This window comes from Astyanax mexicanus, chromosome 4, assembly GCF_023375975.1.
Source record: "Astyanax mexicanus isolate ESR-SI-001 chromosome 4, AstMex3_surface, whole genome shotgun sequence".
NCBI classification, from domain to species: domain Eukaryota; kingdom Metazoa; phylum Chordata; class Actinopteri; order Characiformes; family Acestrorhamphidae; genus Astyanax; species Astyanax mexicanus.
Window position 1 is genome coordinate 11,202,040 of NC_064411.1, and position 20,646 is coordinate 11,222,685.

Genomic DNA, 20,646 nt, shown 5'->3' on the forward strand with positions numbered 1-20,646 from the left:
AGTATCGGGACACAGATTAAGCAAGCCAAGGTACTAAACCATCTCACTTCACTAAAGGCAGACATTTGTTTACTACAACAAACACATCTATCAGAAACAAATCATCATAAGCTCAGATCACCACAATTCATCCATATATTCTCAGCCTACTATAACTCCAAATAAAGAGGAGTATCAATACTAATAAACCAAAAAATCCCCTTCACACATAACACCACTATATCCGACACAGGTAGATATATCATAATTAACATCAACATCAGCAACCCTTAACAATAGCAAGTTTGTATGGCCCCAACATTTATAATCCATCCTTCTTTCATGAGTTTTTCAACCATATAAACAATATATCAGATTCCACCGTTATAATTGGAGGCGACTTTAATTCAATCATTGAACCATTTAGACAGATTAAATATGGCACACAATACACGTTACTGGCATTCAACAGATATCATTAAACAATACATGACAGACTTGGGGCTCAGCGATGGTTGGCGCCTCAAAAACCCAAACACTAAAGATTTTTCTTTCTGTTCTCCAGCCTACCACTTATATTCTCGCGTTGACTATTTTTTAACCAGCAATTCTATTATAGCTAATATATCAGAAATAAAATATCACCCTATAATAATCAGTGACCATGCTCCAGTTTCACTTATATGGAACATAAATCCACTATATAAAACTTTCAGCTGGCGACTAAATTCCTTGTTACTTACAGACCCAGAATTTGACAGCTACATCAAAAAAGAGTGGGCATCTTTCCTAGAAATAAACGATTCTCCAGAAACCACACCAACAATACTGTGGGAAACTGGGAAAGCAGTACTAAGAGGCAAACTAATCTCTCACTCTTCCTGTAAGAAGAAGAAAGATATGGAAAATGAGTCTAATCTACAACATCAGGGAATTGTCAAATAAAATGATAAAAAACCCATCAGATAAAATAAAAAAAAGAGTTAAAAGAATATGAATCACAGTAAAATGAACTTATAAACAAGAGGACTCAAGTTTTAATACAACGACTAAGATATAAACAATTTAATCACAATAACAAATCTGGTAAGTTCTTAGCTTACCAAGTAAAACATAACAAAAAAAAAAACAAAAAAACAATCCCATCAATTAAAGATGAGACCGGAATAATTAGCCAAACATGAAATGAAATTAATCAAGTATTTGGGAAATTCTATAAAAATCTATACTCACCAGAACACGATCCAGACCCAATAGATATTCACACTTTCCTCAATAATATACACCTACCTAAACTAACTGAAGAACAAAAAAGCATATTAGAAAAGCCAATAACTTCAGAAGAACTCCATAAAGCCCTCCGTAAGATGCCTAATAACAAAGCACCAGGACCAGATGGCTTTCCTGCAGAATTCTACAAGCACTTCTGGTCAATATTTGGCCCATTGTTCAGTAGAGTAACAGCAGAAATTAAACAAAATCAGAGACTACCAACAGAAATGAATACAGCTACAATATCACTCCATCTTAAACCTACAAAGATCCTTTTACCATCCAGCTACCGTCCACTGTCACTAATTAACACAGACACAAAGCTAATTGCTTTCACACTGCACAGAGGAACTAGGCAAGGATGCCCACGCTCTCCTCTGCTGTTCTCTATTTTTATAGAACCATTAGCAGCAGCTATACGACAATGCCCAAATATCAAAGGTATTCATATCTACACTACCGAACACAAAATCAGCCTTTATGCAGATGATATTCTACTATTTCTACAAAACCCACTCTCCTCAATTCCTCAGACTACACAAATAATTAAAACATTCTCTAAAATCTCAGATTATTCCATTAACTGCTCTAAATCCACCGTTCTACCATTTAACATGAACTTATCAGACACAGCAGTTCAGTCACTCCCTATCCCTATGTGCACTGAACACATCACATACCTGGGCATTTCCACCCAGCTGTCTGAGCTGCACACACTTATTTTTAGACCACTACTCACAACCATCAACAATGATATCCAATGCTGGATGAACCTACCACTATCCTCTACCAATATCCACAACCAAAATGACGATATTACCTAAATTAAACTACCTCTTCTCAAGTATTCCCATCCAACCTCCACCTACCTGGTTTAAACCTTAGACGCAATCTTCTCTAAATTCTACTGGAAAAATAAAACAACCAGAATCAAATTAACCACATTACAAAAACAAAGAACTCAAGCAGGCTTAGAAGCTCCAAATTTCCAACAATACCTCTCTGCAAACCAATTAAAGTACATTATTAAATGGATAACACCAAGTCAAACTGATGAAATATGGAGAGAAGTAGAACAAACATCAATTAATGAAATACAAATCTCAGACTTACCATTTATTAGCACAACAATCAATCGCCACCCTTGTTTCAAAAACCCAATGATATCATCGACTCTGACAGCTTGGTGGAAAATTAACAAGAACACAAACACTAGACTTGCACCCACTAAATACTCACGCATATGGCACAAACCCAACTTCCCGCCACCAAAAAAAAAACAAACTAGAAAAATGGAAAGAAAAAAGTATTACACATTTACACCACGTTCTACACCACAATAACTCGGCTACTTTCTCACATACAACCCAGAAATATAGCATTGTTAGGAACAAGTTTTTGGAATATCTCCAACTTAGATCTATGTTAAACTCAAAAATCAAAGATTACGCAATACTAGTACTTAGCCCACCAATTTCAGAATTCCTTAATATCTCTTCTTCAGACAAAATTCTATCAAAAATATATAGGCTTTTATTCAAATTAGACCAAACAGTCACTATCCCAATAAAAAATGGAAAGAAGATATCTTAATTACCCCCAATGCTGATTTCTGGAGAAACATTATGGAAAACACATTCACCATGACTAACAATACTAACCCCCACCTTATACAAAATAAAGTAATTCACAGGGTACACTACACTAAGCAAAAGTTACATAAAATGGGACTAGTAGATTCAGAAATCTGCATACACTGCTTACTAAACACTCCAGACAATTACATACATGCTCTATGGTACTGCCCACCAATGAAACACTTCTGGCAGCTTGTTATAACTCGACTAACTCCACTATTTAAACAGCCATCTCTCCATACCCATCACTCTGCCTGCTTGGTGACACATGAACCACAAACCTAAACCAGGAGGAAAGCAGAGCACTTTTGGTGGTGCTAACCATCGCCAAAAAAATAATTCTCACAAACTGGAAATCAAGGAAAAAAAATCACCATCAGTCAATGGGAAAACTCACTCACAGAACACATAGAAAATGTAAAAAATATCTGCATCTCTCAAAAACAGAACTCATGAACACATAAAAACCTGGTCAGCATTAAACAACCTCCTACATCAGTGACTCCATCAGTCTTTAACAGATAACCTACACACATCCATTATATATCTATAACCACATCATCCATACATCACCGCTACATGAATGTTCCTACACACACACACACACATGCACACAGTCATATAACACATACATAGCAAATATATATTTTTAAATATACTTGGTTACTTTATTATCCTTTGCAGTTATTTGAAAATTATTTCATTTTGGATTTTGCCAGTCTTTGCTTTAATTTTTGTGTTTTTGTGAATTTTCTGTGGATTTTTCTGTTCAAGACTTTTGCTTCTGGAATCTCTCCTTTGCTTTGGCTTTATTCTTTTGCATTTTTGGCACACTTTTCATGGGTGAGTGGGGCTAAAAGAAGGCCCCTTGAATCTCCATTGGTCAACTGGTTCTGGACTAACAGGTTCCCTGAACCATCGTCTGAGACTGACCACGCCCACCTCGCCAGTTTCAAGCGTCCTTCCAAAAACAGAGAGCGAACAGCTTCTAGTGCACAGCCGCAAATACTTTTACAATTAAATTTCATACAAACATTCTGTTCAATGTTATATTATGTTATGTTATTCTCTGTTTCACTCCATTAAAAAGCTCACATTCGTGAGATGTGCTAAATATTCATGCACAAAGTATGTTACTTACCTAGTCAGTGAACTAGTGAGTTAGCTAGTTACCCACTCAGTGAGCTAGTTAGTTACCTAGCAAGTGAGGTAGTAAATTAGATAGTTACCTATTCAGTGAACTAGTAAGTTACCTAGCCAGTGAGCTAGTGAGTTGCCTAGCCAGTGAGCTAGTGAGTTAGCTAGTTACCTACTCAGTAAGCTAGGGAGTTAGCTAATTACCTAATTAGTGAACGAGTGAGTTAGCTAGTTACCTACTCAGTAAGCTAGGGAGTTAGCTAATTACCTAATTAGTGAACTAGTGAGAATCCTAGTCAGTGAACTAGTAAGTTACCTAGTCATTGAGCTAGTGAGTTAGCTAGTTACCTACTTTGAGCACTCTAATGTGAGCTTTTTAATGGAGTGAAACAGAGAATATTATAACATAATATAACAGTAAACAGAACATTTCTATGAAATTAAATTGTAAACACAATCTGCTGCTGCTGTGCACTAAAAGCCTTTTGCTCTCCATGTTTGGAAGGACGCTTGAAATTGGCGGGGAGGGCGTGGTCAGTCCAGAACCAGCTGACCAATGGAGATTCAAGGCGAACGCCTTCTTCTCAGCCCCGCCCACCTGTGAAAAGTGTGCCAAAACTCAGAAGAAAAAAACTAAAGCAGAAGCAAAGGAGAGATTCCAGAAGCAAAAGTCTTTAACAGAAAAATCCACAAAAAATTCACAAAAACACAAAAATAAAAGCAAAGACTGGCAAAATCCAAACTGAAACAAAGAAACCAAGTATATTTAAAAATATACATTTGCCATATATTTTTTCTCTTTTGAATTTGCAACGTACAATTTTTGCTTTTGATTCCTAACATTTGCATTTCCGTTTTTTTTTCTTGCCTTTTTTTCTGCAGATTACGGCAGAATTTGGGGCCAAACTTGTTGCCGAAATAAAACTTGGTTAAAAAATCAGTAACGCATTACTGATTCCAACTTAACAGCGTATGTTAATGATTTAATGCTGACAGCCCTAATAATTTCAAATGAAAAAATCACAGAAACACTGACCTGAGAATCTGCAGTTTACAGTGTGAACTCTTCAGTCCAGCAGAGAGCAACTCCACTCCTGAATCCTGAAGGTCATTGTTGCTGAGGTCCAGCTCTTTCAGGGAGGAGTTTTCCAGGTTTAAAACTGATTCCAGATTTTCACACGTCTTTACTCCAAGATTACATGAAGCTAGTCTAAAAAAAAAGAATAAACAAATGATTTTACAATAAAGCCAAAGAAGAATATATAAATGGGTTGACAAAGAATAGAAAACAGAATTAAACTGAAATAGTTAACATGCAGAAATCTCCACTGTACTTGTGATCAGCATGCAGTTCACCAAAAGCTCTGGGACAGATTATAATGAGTTAAAATAGAAAAGAAAATGTTTAACAAAACACAAAAACGAGCAAGGGTTCTTGGACTGTGTGAATTTATTCTATTATTTAAGGTGAGCTCTGGAAAAACATTACACCTTCTTCCACATATATATGTTAAAAATAAATACAGACACTTAAAATGTACATTCTATATGAAATTGTTATGTTGTATTGCTAATCATCATTTTTCCAAAGCATATTGAGATGATTTTTCAGTCAAATCACCCAGTGCTACTTTAGAGTGGATCTGCAAGAGATGTACATTTTTTTAACAAAAACATATAACTTGCCCAAAACCTTTTTTAAAGATTGTATTTAATCAGTCTAAGACAGAAACATCATGTACTGTTAACATTGACTGTGGCTTTGGGTGATGTGTAGAGGGTTTCAATCCATTCTATAAATGATTCTCCAGAACCTAGTTAATGTAGTGTATTGAAAAGGAATTTCCAATTAATCTTATTGAAAGTCTTCTCTGCATCTATTTTCATAGAACCATTAGCAGCAGCTATACGACAATGCCCAAATATCAATGGTATCCATACCCACACTACCGAACAAAAAAATCAGCCTTTATGCAAATGATATTCTACTATTTCTACAAAACCTGGTTTAAAACCTTAGACGCAATCAACTCTAAATTCTACTGGAAAAATAAAACACCCAGAATCAAATTAACCACATTACAAAAAACAAAGAACTCAGGGAGGCCTAGAAGCTCCAAATTTCCAACAATACCTCTCTGCAAACCAATGAAAGTACATTATTAAATGGATAAAACCAAATCAAACTGATGAAATATGGAGATAAGAAGAACAAACATCAATTAACGAAATACAAATCTCAGACTTACCATTTATTAGCACAACAATCAATCGCCACCCTTGTTTCAAAAACCCAATTATATCTTCGACTCTGACAGCTTGTGGTGGAAAATTCACAAGAACACAAACACTAGACTTGCACCCACTAAATACTCACCCATATAGCACGACCCCGACTTCCCGCCACCAAAAAAAACACAAAAATGGAAAGAAAAAGGTATTACACATTTACACCACGTTCTACACAACAATAACTTGGCTACTTTCTCACATCTAACCCAGAAATATAGCATTGAGAGGAACCAGTTTTTGGAATATCTCCAACTTAGATCTATGTTAAACTCAAAAATCATAGATTACGCAATACTAGAACCTAGCCCACCAATTTCAGAATTCTTTAATATCTCTTCCTTAGACAAAATTCTATCAAAAATATATAGACTTTTATTCAAATTAGACCAAACAGTCGCTATCCCAATAAAAAATGCTGCCAATGCTGATTTCTGGAGAAACATTATGGAAAACACATTCACCATGACTAACAATACTAACCTCCACCTTATACAATATAAAGCAATTCACAGGGTACACTACACTAAGCAAAAGCTACATAAAATGGGACTAGTAGATTCAGAAATCTGCATACACTGCTCACTAAACACTCCAGACAATTACATACATGCTCTATGGTACTGCCCACCAAACAAACACTTCTGGCAGCTTGTTATAACTCGGCTAACTCCACTATTTAAACAGCCAATCTCTCTATCCCCATCACTCTGCCTGCTTGACACATGAACCACAAACCTAAACCAGGAGGAAAGCAGAGCACTTTTGGTGGTGCTAACCATCGCCAAAAAAAGCAATTCTCACAAACTGGAAATCAAGAAAAACGAGTTGTCCCCCTGTCACAGGGGGACGTAGGGCCCTCGCACAACAGCGCAAATCGTACCGGGCCAAACCGAGAAACCGGTGAAAGTAATTTTAAGGTCTTATTGAGTGTGCCAATTTTCAAGAGTTTTCTATCATGTTAAACGTGAAATATCCATTTAAAATAACGGTGGCGCTATAGCGCTGTTAAAATACATGTATTTGAAATTCTAATTCTACATCAAACAACAGCCTCAGATAAGCAGGCCGGTCAAATTTTGTGAGTTTTTCTCCGTTATAACCTCCTCAAAACACCTGGCATTACCTAGGTTTTGACGTCCTGTTTTGATGTGGCATCTCACAAATTCAACCATCTGCCATTTCGTCCTCGTTTGAGATATCGACTATTCCTTCACAATTTATCATCAGATATGTTCAATGTTTATTTTTACCAAATACCAAGAGAATTCAACAAATTTGCTAGGAGTAGTTTGACAATATACACAAAAAATGTGTGTAAAATGCAGATATTTCAAAATGGCCGACTTCCTGTTGGGCGGAGTCAGTCCTACCAATGCTGAAAATGTGTGTAATGATGTCTTTTGTGTTTTTGCCAAGTTTCAGGAATTTTCAATGATCTGTGTTCTGACCGTGTCATTGTTTCACTTTGGTTTAGTGTTGCGTCTCTAGTGAATCAATTGCTCGCCATTGGGTCACCGTTTTACCGATCGACTTATCCTTTGGCAGTTATCATCAAATGTGTCTGTTGTTCATTTACAGCGAAATAAGAGGTAATGTGACAAAGACTTTAGAAGCAGTTTAAATGAGTTTGTGAAAAATGTGTAAAAATATTACAAATTCCAATATGGCCGACTTCCTGTTGGGCGGAGCTAATACAAGCCAATTGCAAATATGTGCAGGGTCATACTACCTACGATCCTACCAAAATTTGAGAAGATTAGACAAATTTTGACACATCCACAGCTAATTTATTAAACGAACCAATTAGGGGGCGCTGTAGAGTCCGCTAGCTATACATGAAAAAATTGTCAAAATATTTGTAAAGTGTTTTTAGGTCTTATGCAATCTGTCAATTTTCAAGAGGTTTTGAGCATTCCCGTAATGTCTAATATGCATTGAAACCTAGGTGGCGCTATGGAGCCAAATATAATACGTATATATGAAATTTTAATTTCAGATCAAAGTACTGCTTAAATCAAGCAGGCCTGTAAATTTTCGAGAGTTTTCAACCTTTTTAACCTCCTCAAACACCTACTAACACCAGAATGTATTCACTTCCTGTTTTAATGGGGCATCTCAAGCAGTTCAACTGTCCGCTATTTCGTCCTCATTTAAGATATCGACTATTCCTTCACAATTTATCATCACGGATGGTAGTTGTTTATTGCTGACAAATATCAAGAGTATTCAACAAATTCCCTAGGAGGAGTTCGACAAAGTATGCAAAAAATGTGTGTAAAATGCACGTGTTTCAAAATGGCCGACTTCCTGTTGGGCGGAGTCAATCACACCAATGGTGACAATGTGCGTAATGATGTCTATTATGTTTCTGTAAAGTTTCATGATTTTTCAAACACCTGTGTTCTGACCATGCTAATGTTTCTATTTGGGCTAGTGTTGCGTCTCCATTAAATTAATTACCCGCTGTTACGTCGTCGTTTCAGCTATCAACTATTCCTTCGCAATTTATCACCAAGTATGTCTGAAGCCTATCCACAGACAATTTAGAGATAATCTGACGAAAACTCTAGGAGGAGTTCGAATGAGTTTGTGAAAAATGTGTAAAAATTCCACAAATTCCAAAATGGCCGACTTCCTGTTGGGCGGAGCCAATGCATGCCGATTGCTAATATGTGCGGAATCATATTGTCTATGTTTCTGCCAAAAATCGAGAATATCTGAGAATTTTTGAGAAGGTCACGGCTAATTTATTAGCCCAACCAATTGGGGGCGCTGTAGAGTCATCTAGCTACACACAACAAAAATGACAATACATATCTAAATCATTTTGAGGCCTTAATGAATCTGCCAATTATCAAGAGGCTGAGCGCTTTCCATAAATGTCATGTAAAATTGGTGGCGCTAGAGAGCTGATGAAAATCAAAAGTGCGAAATTCGAGTTCACTATCAAAGTACATCCTGAGCCAAATAAGCTTTTCAAGTTTTATGAGTTTTCGAACATCATAACCCCTCCGAAACCCAGCGGGAAACTTTATATTTTGCGATTTCCTGCCAAAATGGCCGACTTCCTGTTGGGTGGAGTCAGATAAATCCAAGTGATTCTTGTTCTTTATGAGAAGGTCAATGAGCGTACCAAAGTTGGTGCACATTGGACAAACTTCATCCCGGCCACTGCCTACGTTTGGGGGCGCTATAGAGCTCCTGAACCACGACCACGCCCATGCCTTATGTAACTTTTTCATTTTCGCTGAGTTTTAGGCCTATGCCAATTTGTATGAGTTTTCGAGTATCGGAAAGGCCTCAAAAATGGGCGAACCTGAATATAATAATAATAATAATAAACGGACCAAAAACAATAGGGCTTTGCACCTCCGGTGCAGGCTTCGCCTGCGCCTTCGGTGCTCGGGCCCTAAAAATCACCATCAGTCAATGGGAAAACTCACTCACAGAACACATAGAAAATGTAAAAAATATCTGCATCTCTCAAAAACAGAAATCATGAACACATAAAAACCTGGTCAGCATTAAACAACCTCCTACATCAGTGACTCCATCAGTCTTTAACAGATAACCTACACACATCCATTATATGTCTATAAACACATCATCCATACATCACCGCTACATGAATGTTCCTACACACACACACATGCACACAGTTACATAACACATTTAACATTTAAGACATTTAGCTATTTTTATTTACTTTTTTTTGTTATTCTGTGTGTTTTTAATGTTAGGGATGGATAAATAAAAAAATAAAGGAAGCCATACTATATTTTTTTTTTTCTTTTTCTTTCAAGGGCACAATTTCTTCTTTTGTGTTTTTTTCTCTCTCTATCTTCTCTTCTCCTATATATTTTTTTCTATTTGGTTTAATTTGTATATATACACATTGTTATGTCCTCCCTCTGCACAGTGACCTCAGATATCAGAAATTTATATTAATACAAATAAAGTCTTAATGGTCCTCCGAAGAGGGGGGTGGTGGCGGACAAAAAAAAAAGTTAGGAATCAAAAGCAAAAATTGTATGTTACAAATTCAAAAGAGAAAAAATATATAGCAAATATATATTTTTAAATATACTTGGTTACTTTATAATTTTTTATATTTATTACTTATTATTTTTTACTTTAATTTTTTTTTCTGTTAAAGTCTTTTGCTTCTGGAATCTCTCCTTTGCTTTTGCTTTAGTTTTTTGCTTCTGAGTTTTGGCACACTTTTCACGGGTGGGCGGGGCTAAGAAGAAGGCGTTCCCCTTGAATCTTCATTGGTCAGCTGGTTCTGGACTGACTGGTTCCCTGGACCCTCGTCTGAGACTGACCACGCCCACCCCGCCAGGTCGCAAGTGTCCTTCCAAACACGGAAAGGCAAACAGCTTTCAGTGCACAGCAGCAGCAGATGTTTTTACAATTAAATTTAATACAAACATTCTGTTTAATGTTATATTATTCTCTGTTTCACTCCATTAAAAAGCTCACATTAGCGATATGTGCTAAATATTCATACACAAAGTCTGATAGGTACATAGTCAGTGAGCTAGTGAATTAGATAGTTACCTACTCAGTGAGCTAGTTAGTTACCTAGCCAGTGAGTTAGTGAGTTAGCTAGTTACCTACTCAGTGAGCTAGTTAGTTACCTAGCCAGTGAGTTAGTGAGTCATTGTTACTGAGGTCCAGCTTTTTTAGGGAGGAGTTTTCAGGGTTTAAAACTGATTCCAGATTTTCACGTCTTTACTCCAAGATAACATGAAGCTAGTCTGAAAAACAAGAATAAACAAATGATTTTACAATAAACCCAAAAAAGAATATTTGAATGGATTGACAAAGAATAGAAAACAGAATTAAACTGTAAAATGTATTGTCTATCTAAAGAGCTGGTGATCAGCATGGGCATACAGTTCACCTGGGACAGATTATAATGAGTTAAAATAGAAAATAAAGTGTTTAAAAAAACAGAGAACGAGCAATGCTTTTTAAAGTGTGTGAATTTTTCTACTTTCCAAGTTGAACTCTGGAAAAAACATTACACCTTCTCCCACATATATCAGTGAGCTAGTGAGTTACCTAGTCAGTGAACTAGTGAGTTACATAGTCAGTGTGTTACTGACTTAGCTACATATCTCCTCAGTGAGCTAGTGAATTAGATTGTTACCTAATCAGTGAACTAGTGAGTTACCTAGTCATTGAGCCAGTTACCTACTTTGTGCATGAATATTTAGCACATCACGCTAAAGTGAGCTTTTTAATGGAGTGAAACAGAGAATAATATAACATTGAACAGAACGTTTGTATGAAATTTAATTGTAAAAGTATCTGCTGCTGCTACTGTGCACTGGAAGCTGTCCGCAAAAAACTAAAGCAGAAGCAAAGGAGAGATTCCTGAAGCAAAATTCTTTAGCAGAAAAATGCAAAACAAATCCTCAAAAAAAATCACAAAAACACTAAAAAAAGCAAAAACTAGCAAAATTCAAACTGAAGTAAAGTAACCAAGTATATTTAAAATATATGCTATATATTTTTTTTCTTTTGAATTTGCAACAAACAATTTTTGCTTTTGATTCCTAACATTTTGTTTGCGGATTTTATTTTTTTGTGTAAAACTTTTGGCACAAACGGAGAGAGAGAGAGAGAGAAACAAACGGAGAGACAAAAACAAACAGAGAGATGGAGAGAGAGCAACAAAGCTCTCTATCCAGGTCTGAGCTGGAAGTCTGAACCGGATTGTTACAGCTGGACACCACATTAAAGCATTTCAGTTGTTAAACCAGAAAAGAAATCTGCATGTTGGGTGAAGGCGGTGCAGATTACGGCAGAAGGTGGGGTCAAACTTGGTGCCGAAATAAAACTTGGGTTAAAAAATAGTAACGCGTTACTGATTCCAACTTAACAGCGTAAGTTAATGATTTAACGCTGACAGCCCTAATAATTTCAAATGAAAAATAACAGAAACACTGACCTGAGAATCTGCAGTTTACATTGTGAACTCTTCAGTCCAGCAGAGAGCAGCTCCACTCCTGAATCCTGCAGGTCATTGTTACTGAGGTCCAGCTCTTTCAGGGAGGAGTTTTCCAAGTTTAAAACTGAATCCAGATTTTCACATGTCCTTACTCCAAGATTACATGAAGCTAGTCTAAAAAACAAGATTAAACAAATGATTTTACAATAAACCCAAAGAAGAATATTTGAATGGATTGACAAAGAATAGAGAGCTGGTGTTTCTTTATACTGAAATAACATGCAGATTTCTCCACTTTATTTGTGATCCGCATGAGCATACAGTTCACCAAAAGCTCTGGGACAAATTATAGTATAGTTAAAATAGAAAAACATTACACCTTATGCCACATGTATATGTTAGAAATAAATACAGACACTTAAAATGTATGTTCTATATAAAATTCTTATGTTGTATTGCTAATCATCATTTTTCCAAAGCATATAGAGATATGATTTCTTCAGTCAAATCACACAGTGCTACTTTAGAGTGGATCTAAAGTTGGATGTACCCTAAATTTCCTTTGGGATAAATAAAGAAGTATCTATCTATCTATCTATCTATCTATCTATCTATCTATCTATCTATCTATCTATCCATCTATCCATCCATCCATCCATCCATCCATCTGCAAGAGATGTGCATTTATTTTAACAAAAACATATAACTTGCCCAAAACCTTTTTTAAGATTGTATTTAATCAGACTAAGACAGAAACTTCATGTACTTTTTACATTAAAATGATGGTTTAATTATTATATTGAATGAAAACTGATTCTACACATCAGCACTTGATTAAAAGCTGTGTGAAGACCTGAATGGAAATACTCACACAGCTCTTCTGGATATTTTAACTACTGGCAGCAGCCTCAGAAGACACTCCTCTGATGCATCATATTTACTGAGGTTAAACTCCTCCAGCTCTTCTTCTGAGTTCACCAACACAAACACCAGAGCTGTCCACTGAGCAGGAGAGAGCCTGGCCTGTTGAAGACGACGCTCACCACCTCTCCTCAGGTATTTCTGCACTTCCTGCACCAGAGAATGATCATTCAGTTCATTCAGACAGTGGAACAGATTGATGGATTTCTCTGGAGATGAGTTCTCCTCAATCTTCATTTTGATGTATTTGACTGTTTCCTCATTGCTGTGAGAGATCCTCTCTGTCTGTGTCAGTATGACTCGTAATAGAGTCTGATTAGACTTCAGTGAGAGACCCAGGAGGAAACGAAGGAACAGGTCCAGGTGTCCACTCTCACTCTGTAAGGTTTTTTCTATGGCCTTGCTGAGGAAGTCAGTCATTGTTGACTTGCTGAAAAACTTGACGAGTTTACTGGTTTGTTGTTTAGTGGACTGTTCTTTTGGAATTTTTCTGTTGAGAAATGCATATAAAGCAGCAAGAAACTCCTGAACGCTCAGATGTACAAAACTGAAGACCTTCCCCAGGTGCAGCTCATGTTCCTCCCTGAAGATCTGGGTACACACTCCTGAGTACACTGACACTTCTCTAAAATCGATGCCACTCTCTCTTAGATCTTCCTCATAGAAGATCAGGTTTCCTTTCTCCAGCTGCTGGAACGCCAGTTTCCCCAGAGCCAGGATACTTGTTCTAGTCTGCTGAGGATCAATGTCACTTTTCCCACTGTACTTCTGACTCTTGTGTTTGATCTGAAAGATCAGGAAGTGTGTGAACATCTGCGTCAGGGTTTTGGGAATTTCTCCACTCTCAGCTTCACTCAGCATTCTCTCTAGAACACTGGCTGTAATCCAGCAGAAGACCGGTATGTGGCACATGATGTAGAGGCTTCTTGAAGACTTGATGTGTGTGAAGACTTTGTTGGCCAGGTCCTTATCACTGATCCTCTTACTGAAGTACTCCTGTTTCTGAGGGTCACTGAAACCCCGCACTTCTGTTACCTGATCAAAACACTCAGGAGGGATCTGACTGACCGCTGCTGGTCGAGAGGTGATCCAGAGGAGAGCAGAGGGAAGCAGCTTCCCCTTGATGAGGTTCGTCAGCAGAACATCCACTGAGGTTTGCTCTTCTATATTCACCAAGTTCTCATTGTTCTGGAAATCTAGAGGAAGTCGACACTCATCCAGTCCATCAAAGATGAACATGACCTTGTAGATCTTATAATGTCTTAGTTTTAAATCTTGTGTTTCTGGGAAAAAGTCCTGAAGAAGATTCACCAGACTGAGCTTCTTCTCCTTCATCAGATTCAGCTCTCTAAAAGGAAGTGGAAATATGAAGAGAATGTCCTGATTTACTTCTCCTTCAGTCCAGTCCAGAATGAACTTCTGCACAGAGACTGTTTTTCCAATTCCAGCAACTCCTTTAGTCAGTACAGTTCTGATGGGTCGTTTCTGTTCTGGTAATGGTTTAAATATGTTGTTGCATTTGATTGGTTTTTCCTGTGTTGTTTTTTTCCTGGATGCAGCTTCAATCTGTTTCACCTCATGTTCCTGATTGACATCTCCAAACCCTCCCTCTGTGATGTAGAGCTCTGTGTAGATCTCCTTCAGAAGTGCTGACTTTACATGGCCTGAAATTCCTTCATTAAGTATCTGATATTTATCTCTCAGCTTGGATTTGAGCTTTCGTTGACATGCTGGGGCAAATTCTGATAGCAGAGGAAGAGAATAAGGAACATGTAATTAGCTGTGATCTTCATGAAAGACCCCTGTGTAGAACGACTCTAATACAGTAGATAAGTTTTAGGTTTAAGGATACATTTGATGCTGTGACACAATATCTTATAATTACAAAATCCAGATAACTATTGCTTATTATATTCAAATTTGAAAAGCAGAACTCCTCTGAGGAAATAAATTAGCCCTTTAAGTTGGTACCCATTCTCATGACCCTGAACTCTTACTGCTCTCTAGTGTGTTGGCGAGGTCTGTCTGATTCATGCCCCTCAGGATATGCAGTGTGACCTTCAGCACCCCCTCCTTCTGATCATCCTTCACCTCTCCCTCAGAGCATGCTGGGTAATCTGGACTCAGGAGCTTCTTGAATGTGTTCAGCTCGTTCTTCACTAGAAAGATAAACTTCTCCTGCAGCTCCTGGTTAAGAACAAACATCAGAGAATCACTAAAGCTGTTACAGTACAGAGAGAGAGAGATGATGCCACTGATCTGAGGAGAAAAAGAGTTATGGATGCTCTGGTGTAGGGGTGAAACGATTACTCGAGTAAATCGAGTAACTCGATTCACAAAATTGATCGATTAATTTTCTGTGCCTCGAGTAATCGTTTATTTAATTAATAAACTCAGCGCGCGGTATTTTCGCGACTTTTATTTTGACAACGCGCTCAGCGTTACGTCACCCTGCCCGGGAACAAGGAGACGGAGGTTTGAGCAGCGGCAAAAATGGAAGTGGCGAGAGAAAACAGCGATTTTAAAGGAATAAAAGCATTTTATGTTCGAACTGTGACCTGTACTCGGTGCAGTGCCAAAACAGCGCGTTTTAATGCTGCACCATCTGAGCCGAGGACACCCGAGACGCGAGGACGCCGAGAGAGCAGGTAAATATAACTTATAATAAATCAATGAGATTAACATTAATGTGAATTAATAACAAAACGACAGCGCTTTGGAGTGTGAATTAATAGAAGCACTGTCTATAATGTGTGGTTAGTTTATTAGAACAGAGTTCATACAGGCTTTATGTAAACAGTATACACAGCGCTGTGGAGTTCAGAATATAAACAATAAAAATGTTAAAAGTTAGCTAAACTGAAGTTACTTTGGCTGGAAACTAAATGCTTGATTTCTTCATCTAAGAGTACATTTGGCCAGTGAGACAAAAAAGTATGAACACTGTTGTTCATATAAGGAAGTGTGTCTCTTATTTATTGGGTAAAATATTGATTACCACTAGTGTCTAATGTGCCCCAATGCGATAGGTGTCAATCTTAATAAATGCACGGCCATGAACTTATTATTAGAGTTATTAGTCTTAGTGATGTAATTAGACCCAAATAGTCCAACATATAAATAAAGAAAAAAGCAACATTTGTAATACTTGTGTGTCACAATTATTGCACAGGTCCTGATATATTTTGGAGAAGCGGCTTGGTGGTAAAAGAATGCAGCACACTGATCCAACACTGGCAGAACTGACAACGTCTCAGAAGCTAAGATGCACAACACAAAGACGATGTTTATGCCTTTTTTATTGATTTATACCCTATATTTGTTATTTACAAGAAATCCAAATGTGAAAGTAATGTAATTAAATTTATTTTTTTTTATTGTGCTATTTATTTATTTATTGTGTTTTATTTATTTGTATTTGCAATTTGGAAATGTTGTGAATTTAAAAATATAACTTATCTAAAAAAGGAAACCAATTGGTCATTCATTATTGAGTAAAATTCCTTTTTAACTGCTCTTTAACAAAAAAAATGTTTTATCCGATTACTCGAATAATCGAATCAATTTTTCAGTAGAGTACCCGATTACAAAAAGAATCGATAGCTGCAGCCCTACTCTGGTGTGTAAATTTTTTAAACATTGTGTTACTGAGCAGCATCTTATTGCATTAGTATTAACATTATTACATTTATAATACTCTATAAAACTCTATAAAACTGAGGATGAATAATTTACAGTTGCAAGAAAAGGTATGTGAATCCTTTGGGATTATTTGGATTTCTGCATGAATTGTGTTCAGACCTTCATCTGTCACAACAATAGACAAACACAGTCTAATACACACAAAAAATATATGTTTGCATGGTTTTATTGAACACAACATGTTAACATTCAAAGTTCAGGTGGGAAAAGTATGTCTTTATGACTTTTCTAAGAGCTCATTGGAGCCAGGAGTCCAATCAATGTGATGAGATTAGATGTGTTGGTTAAAGCTGCCCTGCCCTATAAAAACACACACCAGTTTGGAGTTTGCTGTTCTTAAGTAGCATTGCCTGATGTGAATCATGCCTCACATAAAAGAGCTCTCAGTAGACCTACATTCAAGAATTGTTGACTTGCATGAAGCTGGAAAGGGTTTCAAAAGTATCTCTGAAGCCTTGATGTGTACGGTAAGACAGTCCACGGTAAGACAGACGGTCTACAAATGAAGAAATTCAGCACTGAACCTCAATGAGGTGAGGAAGAATTCTAGAGTGTCAGCTAAAGACTTACATAAATCTCTGGCACAAGGTTACATTTTTGTGGACACATCTACAATAAAGAAAACATGAAACAAGAATTAAGTTCATGGGAGGACATGAAACCACTGCTCTCCAAAAAAAAAAAAACATTGCTGCACATTTGAAGTTTGCAAAAAAGCACCTGGATGATCCACAGCACTACTGGCTAAATATACTGTGGCAGATTAAACCAAAATTGAGTTGTTTGGAAGGAACACACACAACGCTATGTGTGGAGAAAAAAAGGCACAGCACACCATAATCAAAACCTCATCCCAACTGTGAAATGTGGTGGAGGGGCCTCAGGGCCTGGATGGATTGCCGTTATCATAGAAAATTAATTCCCAAGTGTACCAAGACATTTTGCAGGAAAACATAAGACCATCTGTCCACCAACTGAAGTTCAACAGAGGATGGATGATGCAACAGAACAACGACCCAAAACATAGAAGTAAATCAACAACCTAAACGGCTTCAACAGAAGAAAATACGCCTTCTGGAGAGTCCTGACCTCCTGAACCCAATTGAGATGCTGTGACATCATGACCTCAAGAGAGAGATTCACACCAGATATCCCATAATATTATAGCTGAACTGAAACAGTTTAGTGAAGAGGAATGATCCAAAATTCCTCCTGAGCGTTCTGCAGGTCTGATCTGCAGCTACAGGAAACGATTGGTTGGTTGGTTGGTTTTTGCTGCCTAAGGAGGATCAACCAGTTATTAAATCCAAGGTTCACATACAGTACAGTCCAAAAGTATGGACCTTCTCATTCAATGCGTTTTCTTTATTTTCATGACTATTTACATTGTAGATTCTCACTGAAGCATCAAAACCATAAATGAACACGTGGAGTTTTGCACTTAAAGCTCACCTTCCGCGAAAATCCGATTTTTCTTGTTTTTTGTGGAATACAGTAGGTCTCTCCGAGTTGAATGTGTACACCTGCACATTAAACTGTTTTGCAGCCACCATTGTCTGCAGGAGCTAAGCAAAGAAATCCCCCCTCCCCCCCTCCGAAAAACGGGTGAATTTTGAATTATCTTTCTGCCTACGTAGGCAGAAACTCACAGACCAGCCCACCTTGGCTCGAGAAACTCCCAGAGGTGGAGCTGAAGCGACGCAACATCACCGCACATCAGTTAGGAGGTGGGAGGCAGTGAGCGGCAGAGCGGTGGAGGGGCGTCGCAGTGCTCCTAGCCAATCAGAGGAGAGATATTTGCATGCTGTTTGCATGTATGAATATTCATGAGCAAAGCTGGAATCCGGTCATTTTGGACACACCCCTAAAACAGTCCATTAAAAAAGAGCTATACAGAGACACCTGAGCACTTTTTTTTTACAAAAACGGCTCACATGTCATTCATTCATACTAGAGACCACAACTAGACATTTTAAAATGAAAGAAAAAACGACGGAAGGTGAGCTTTAACAAAAAATGAGCTGGCCTCCACAGTCACTGGACCTGAACCCAATCCAGATGATTTGGAGTGAGTTGGACTGCAGAGTGAAGGCAAAGAGCCAACAAGTGCTAAACACCTCTGGGAACTCCTTCAAGACTGTTGGAAAACCATTTCAGGTGGCCACTTCTTGAAGCTCATTGAGAGAATGATGCCAAGAGTGGGCAAAGCAGTAATCAGAGCAAAGGGAGGCTATTTTGAAGAAACTAGAATATAATTTTATTTATTTATTTATTTATTTTTTTTTAATTTAAATTTTCACGGGCTAACGAGCTTCACACGTGCTTTACTCACCCAAATAAACTTAAAGCTTAATCCAGGGCTCCTCAGGACAACAAAGTATTTGGAGCAGCTGCGTATCAGCATGAATCGCGCATTTAAAGTGGTGCTCTGAGCTGAGTGGACGGCTTGGATAAAAAGCGTGAGATATCATTTAATTAAATGTATTTTAATCATAATATAAAGAACAGGTGTGCCGAATTTTGACTCCCCGGCAGAATCCGACTCTCCGAGTGCACGCGCATCTGGTAAACATGTCTCGCGCTGTCCGTTGTTTTTTGTGTGCAAATAACGCTTTATATTTATATTTCACTCAGAACACAGCAATATATAAAGCCAAACTAAGACTCTTGTTAGACAGTGCTAGTTTAGTTGTATATAACGAAAGAAAGACGGGTATTGTAGAACTAAATAACTTGTGGGACTTAACGCGTTTTAGCCATAATGATCATTATTAGGAGAATATGGTAAACACAGCTTAATCGTAAAGATAAGCAAGTTCAAATCTGAATACCTGATATTTACATCTGCCGAAATTATACCCCTCTCATCTCAGCACCCTTTATGATGAAGAGCACAGCACAATCTCGAATAAAAATTTGCCTGGAGACGAAAGTGACACTGAAGGTACGCCAGAGAGCACTGTAAAAAAAAAAATAGCGGACTTCGAGAATAAAATGATAATATTAAATAGGAAAAGAAGGCTAACTGGGTGGCCAATTTAAGAAGCTCTGTTGAGATGATCTGTTACAGGGCTGCTGGGATTATTATCAGTTATTTACATTTATATCTTGCTCTAGTGCTCTAGTGTTATTATACAGTGCCCAGATTTTGCCGTGGAGGCGTAGCCGGGAGAGCGCATGGTGCTCAGCAGTTTTATTTTCTTTATAACTGATTTTAAAGAAATTACTTTCAACAACACCCGTTTTACTCTCCAATTAATTTATATTAGGCTTACAAATTAATTCTATAAAAAGGATAATAGTTTTTTAATGTAATATGTTGATATAATTTGTCCTACATCTTACAATTACATTTGGTCACGTCTAAAACACATTTAAAATATTGGAATAAATTATCAGATTTATCAAAACTGTCCCAAATTCCATTATATACATTTTTTATATTATTTTTCTTTCCTCATTTTTACAGTGTACAGTTGGAACTAAGTCAATCAACAAAACATAGGTTAACACGCATATAATATTTTACAGTATATTTGATAACACAGAGACAGTCCTCCTGCATCAGTAAAAGGTTTATTTCTGGAACTGGTTGTATTTACGTTTCTTTTGATCGCAATAACAAAAGTAAAGAAACTGAAGACCTCCGGGGACCAAGGCGCGCTCTCAGGACGCGGCCTCGCGCAGCGAGGGTCCCGAAGCCGAAGCGCAATATAGGTGAGGCCTTGGGTAGAGACGCCTCGCAAA

The 20,646-nt window shown here is 37.5% G+C and overlaps 2 protein-coding genes across 18 annotated transcripts in view; one reads left to right on the top strand and one right to left on the bottom strand.

The window, feature by feature from the left end:
- LOC111197417 (NACHT, LRR and PYD domains-containing protein 12-like) overlaps nucleotides 1-20,646 on the bottom strand; it is a 396,972-nt gene that overhangs the window by 365,723 nt on the left and 10,603 nt on the right. For 5 of the 7 annotated variants that reach the window (XM_049476972.1, XM_049476981.1, XM_049476979.1 and 2 more), the window contains exons 5-8: nucleotides 15,195-15,384; nucleotides 13,148-14,939; nucleotides 12,277-12,450; nucleotides 5,062-5,235 (exon numbers count right to left, since the gene is read on the bottom strand). The exons of the other annotated variants lie outside the window; for them this stretch is intronic. In XM_049476972.1, the coding sequence (XP_049332929.1) occupies nucleotides 5,062-5,235; nucleotides 12,277-12,450; nucleotides 13,148-14,939; nucleotides 15,195-15,384 (2,330 nt within the window). The remainder of the gene's footprint in view (nucleotides 1-5,061; nucleotides 5,236-12,276; nucleotides 12,451-13,147; nucleotides 14,940-15,194; nucleotides 15,385-20,646) is intronic. 7 annotated transcript variants of the gene reach the window in all.
- Nucleotides 1-20,646, top strand: part of LOC125801101 (NACHT, LRR and PYD domains-containing protein 12-like) — a 431,224-nt gene that overhangs the window by 95,818 nt on the left and 314,760 nt on the right. The window lies entirely within an intron of this gene.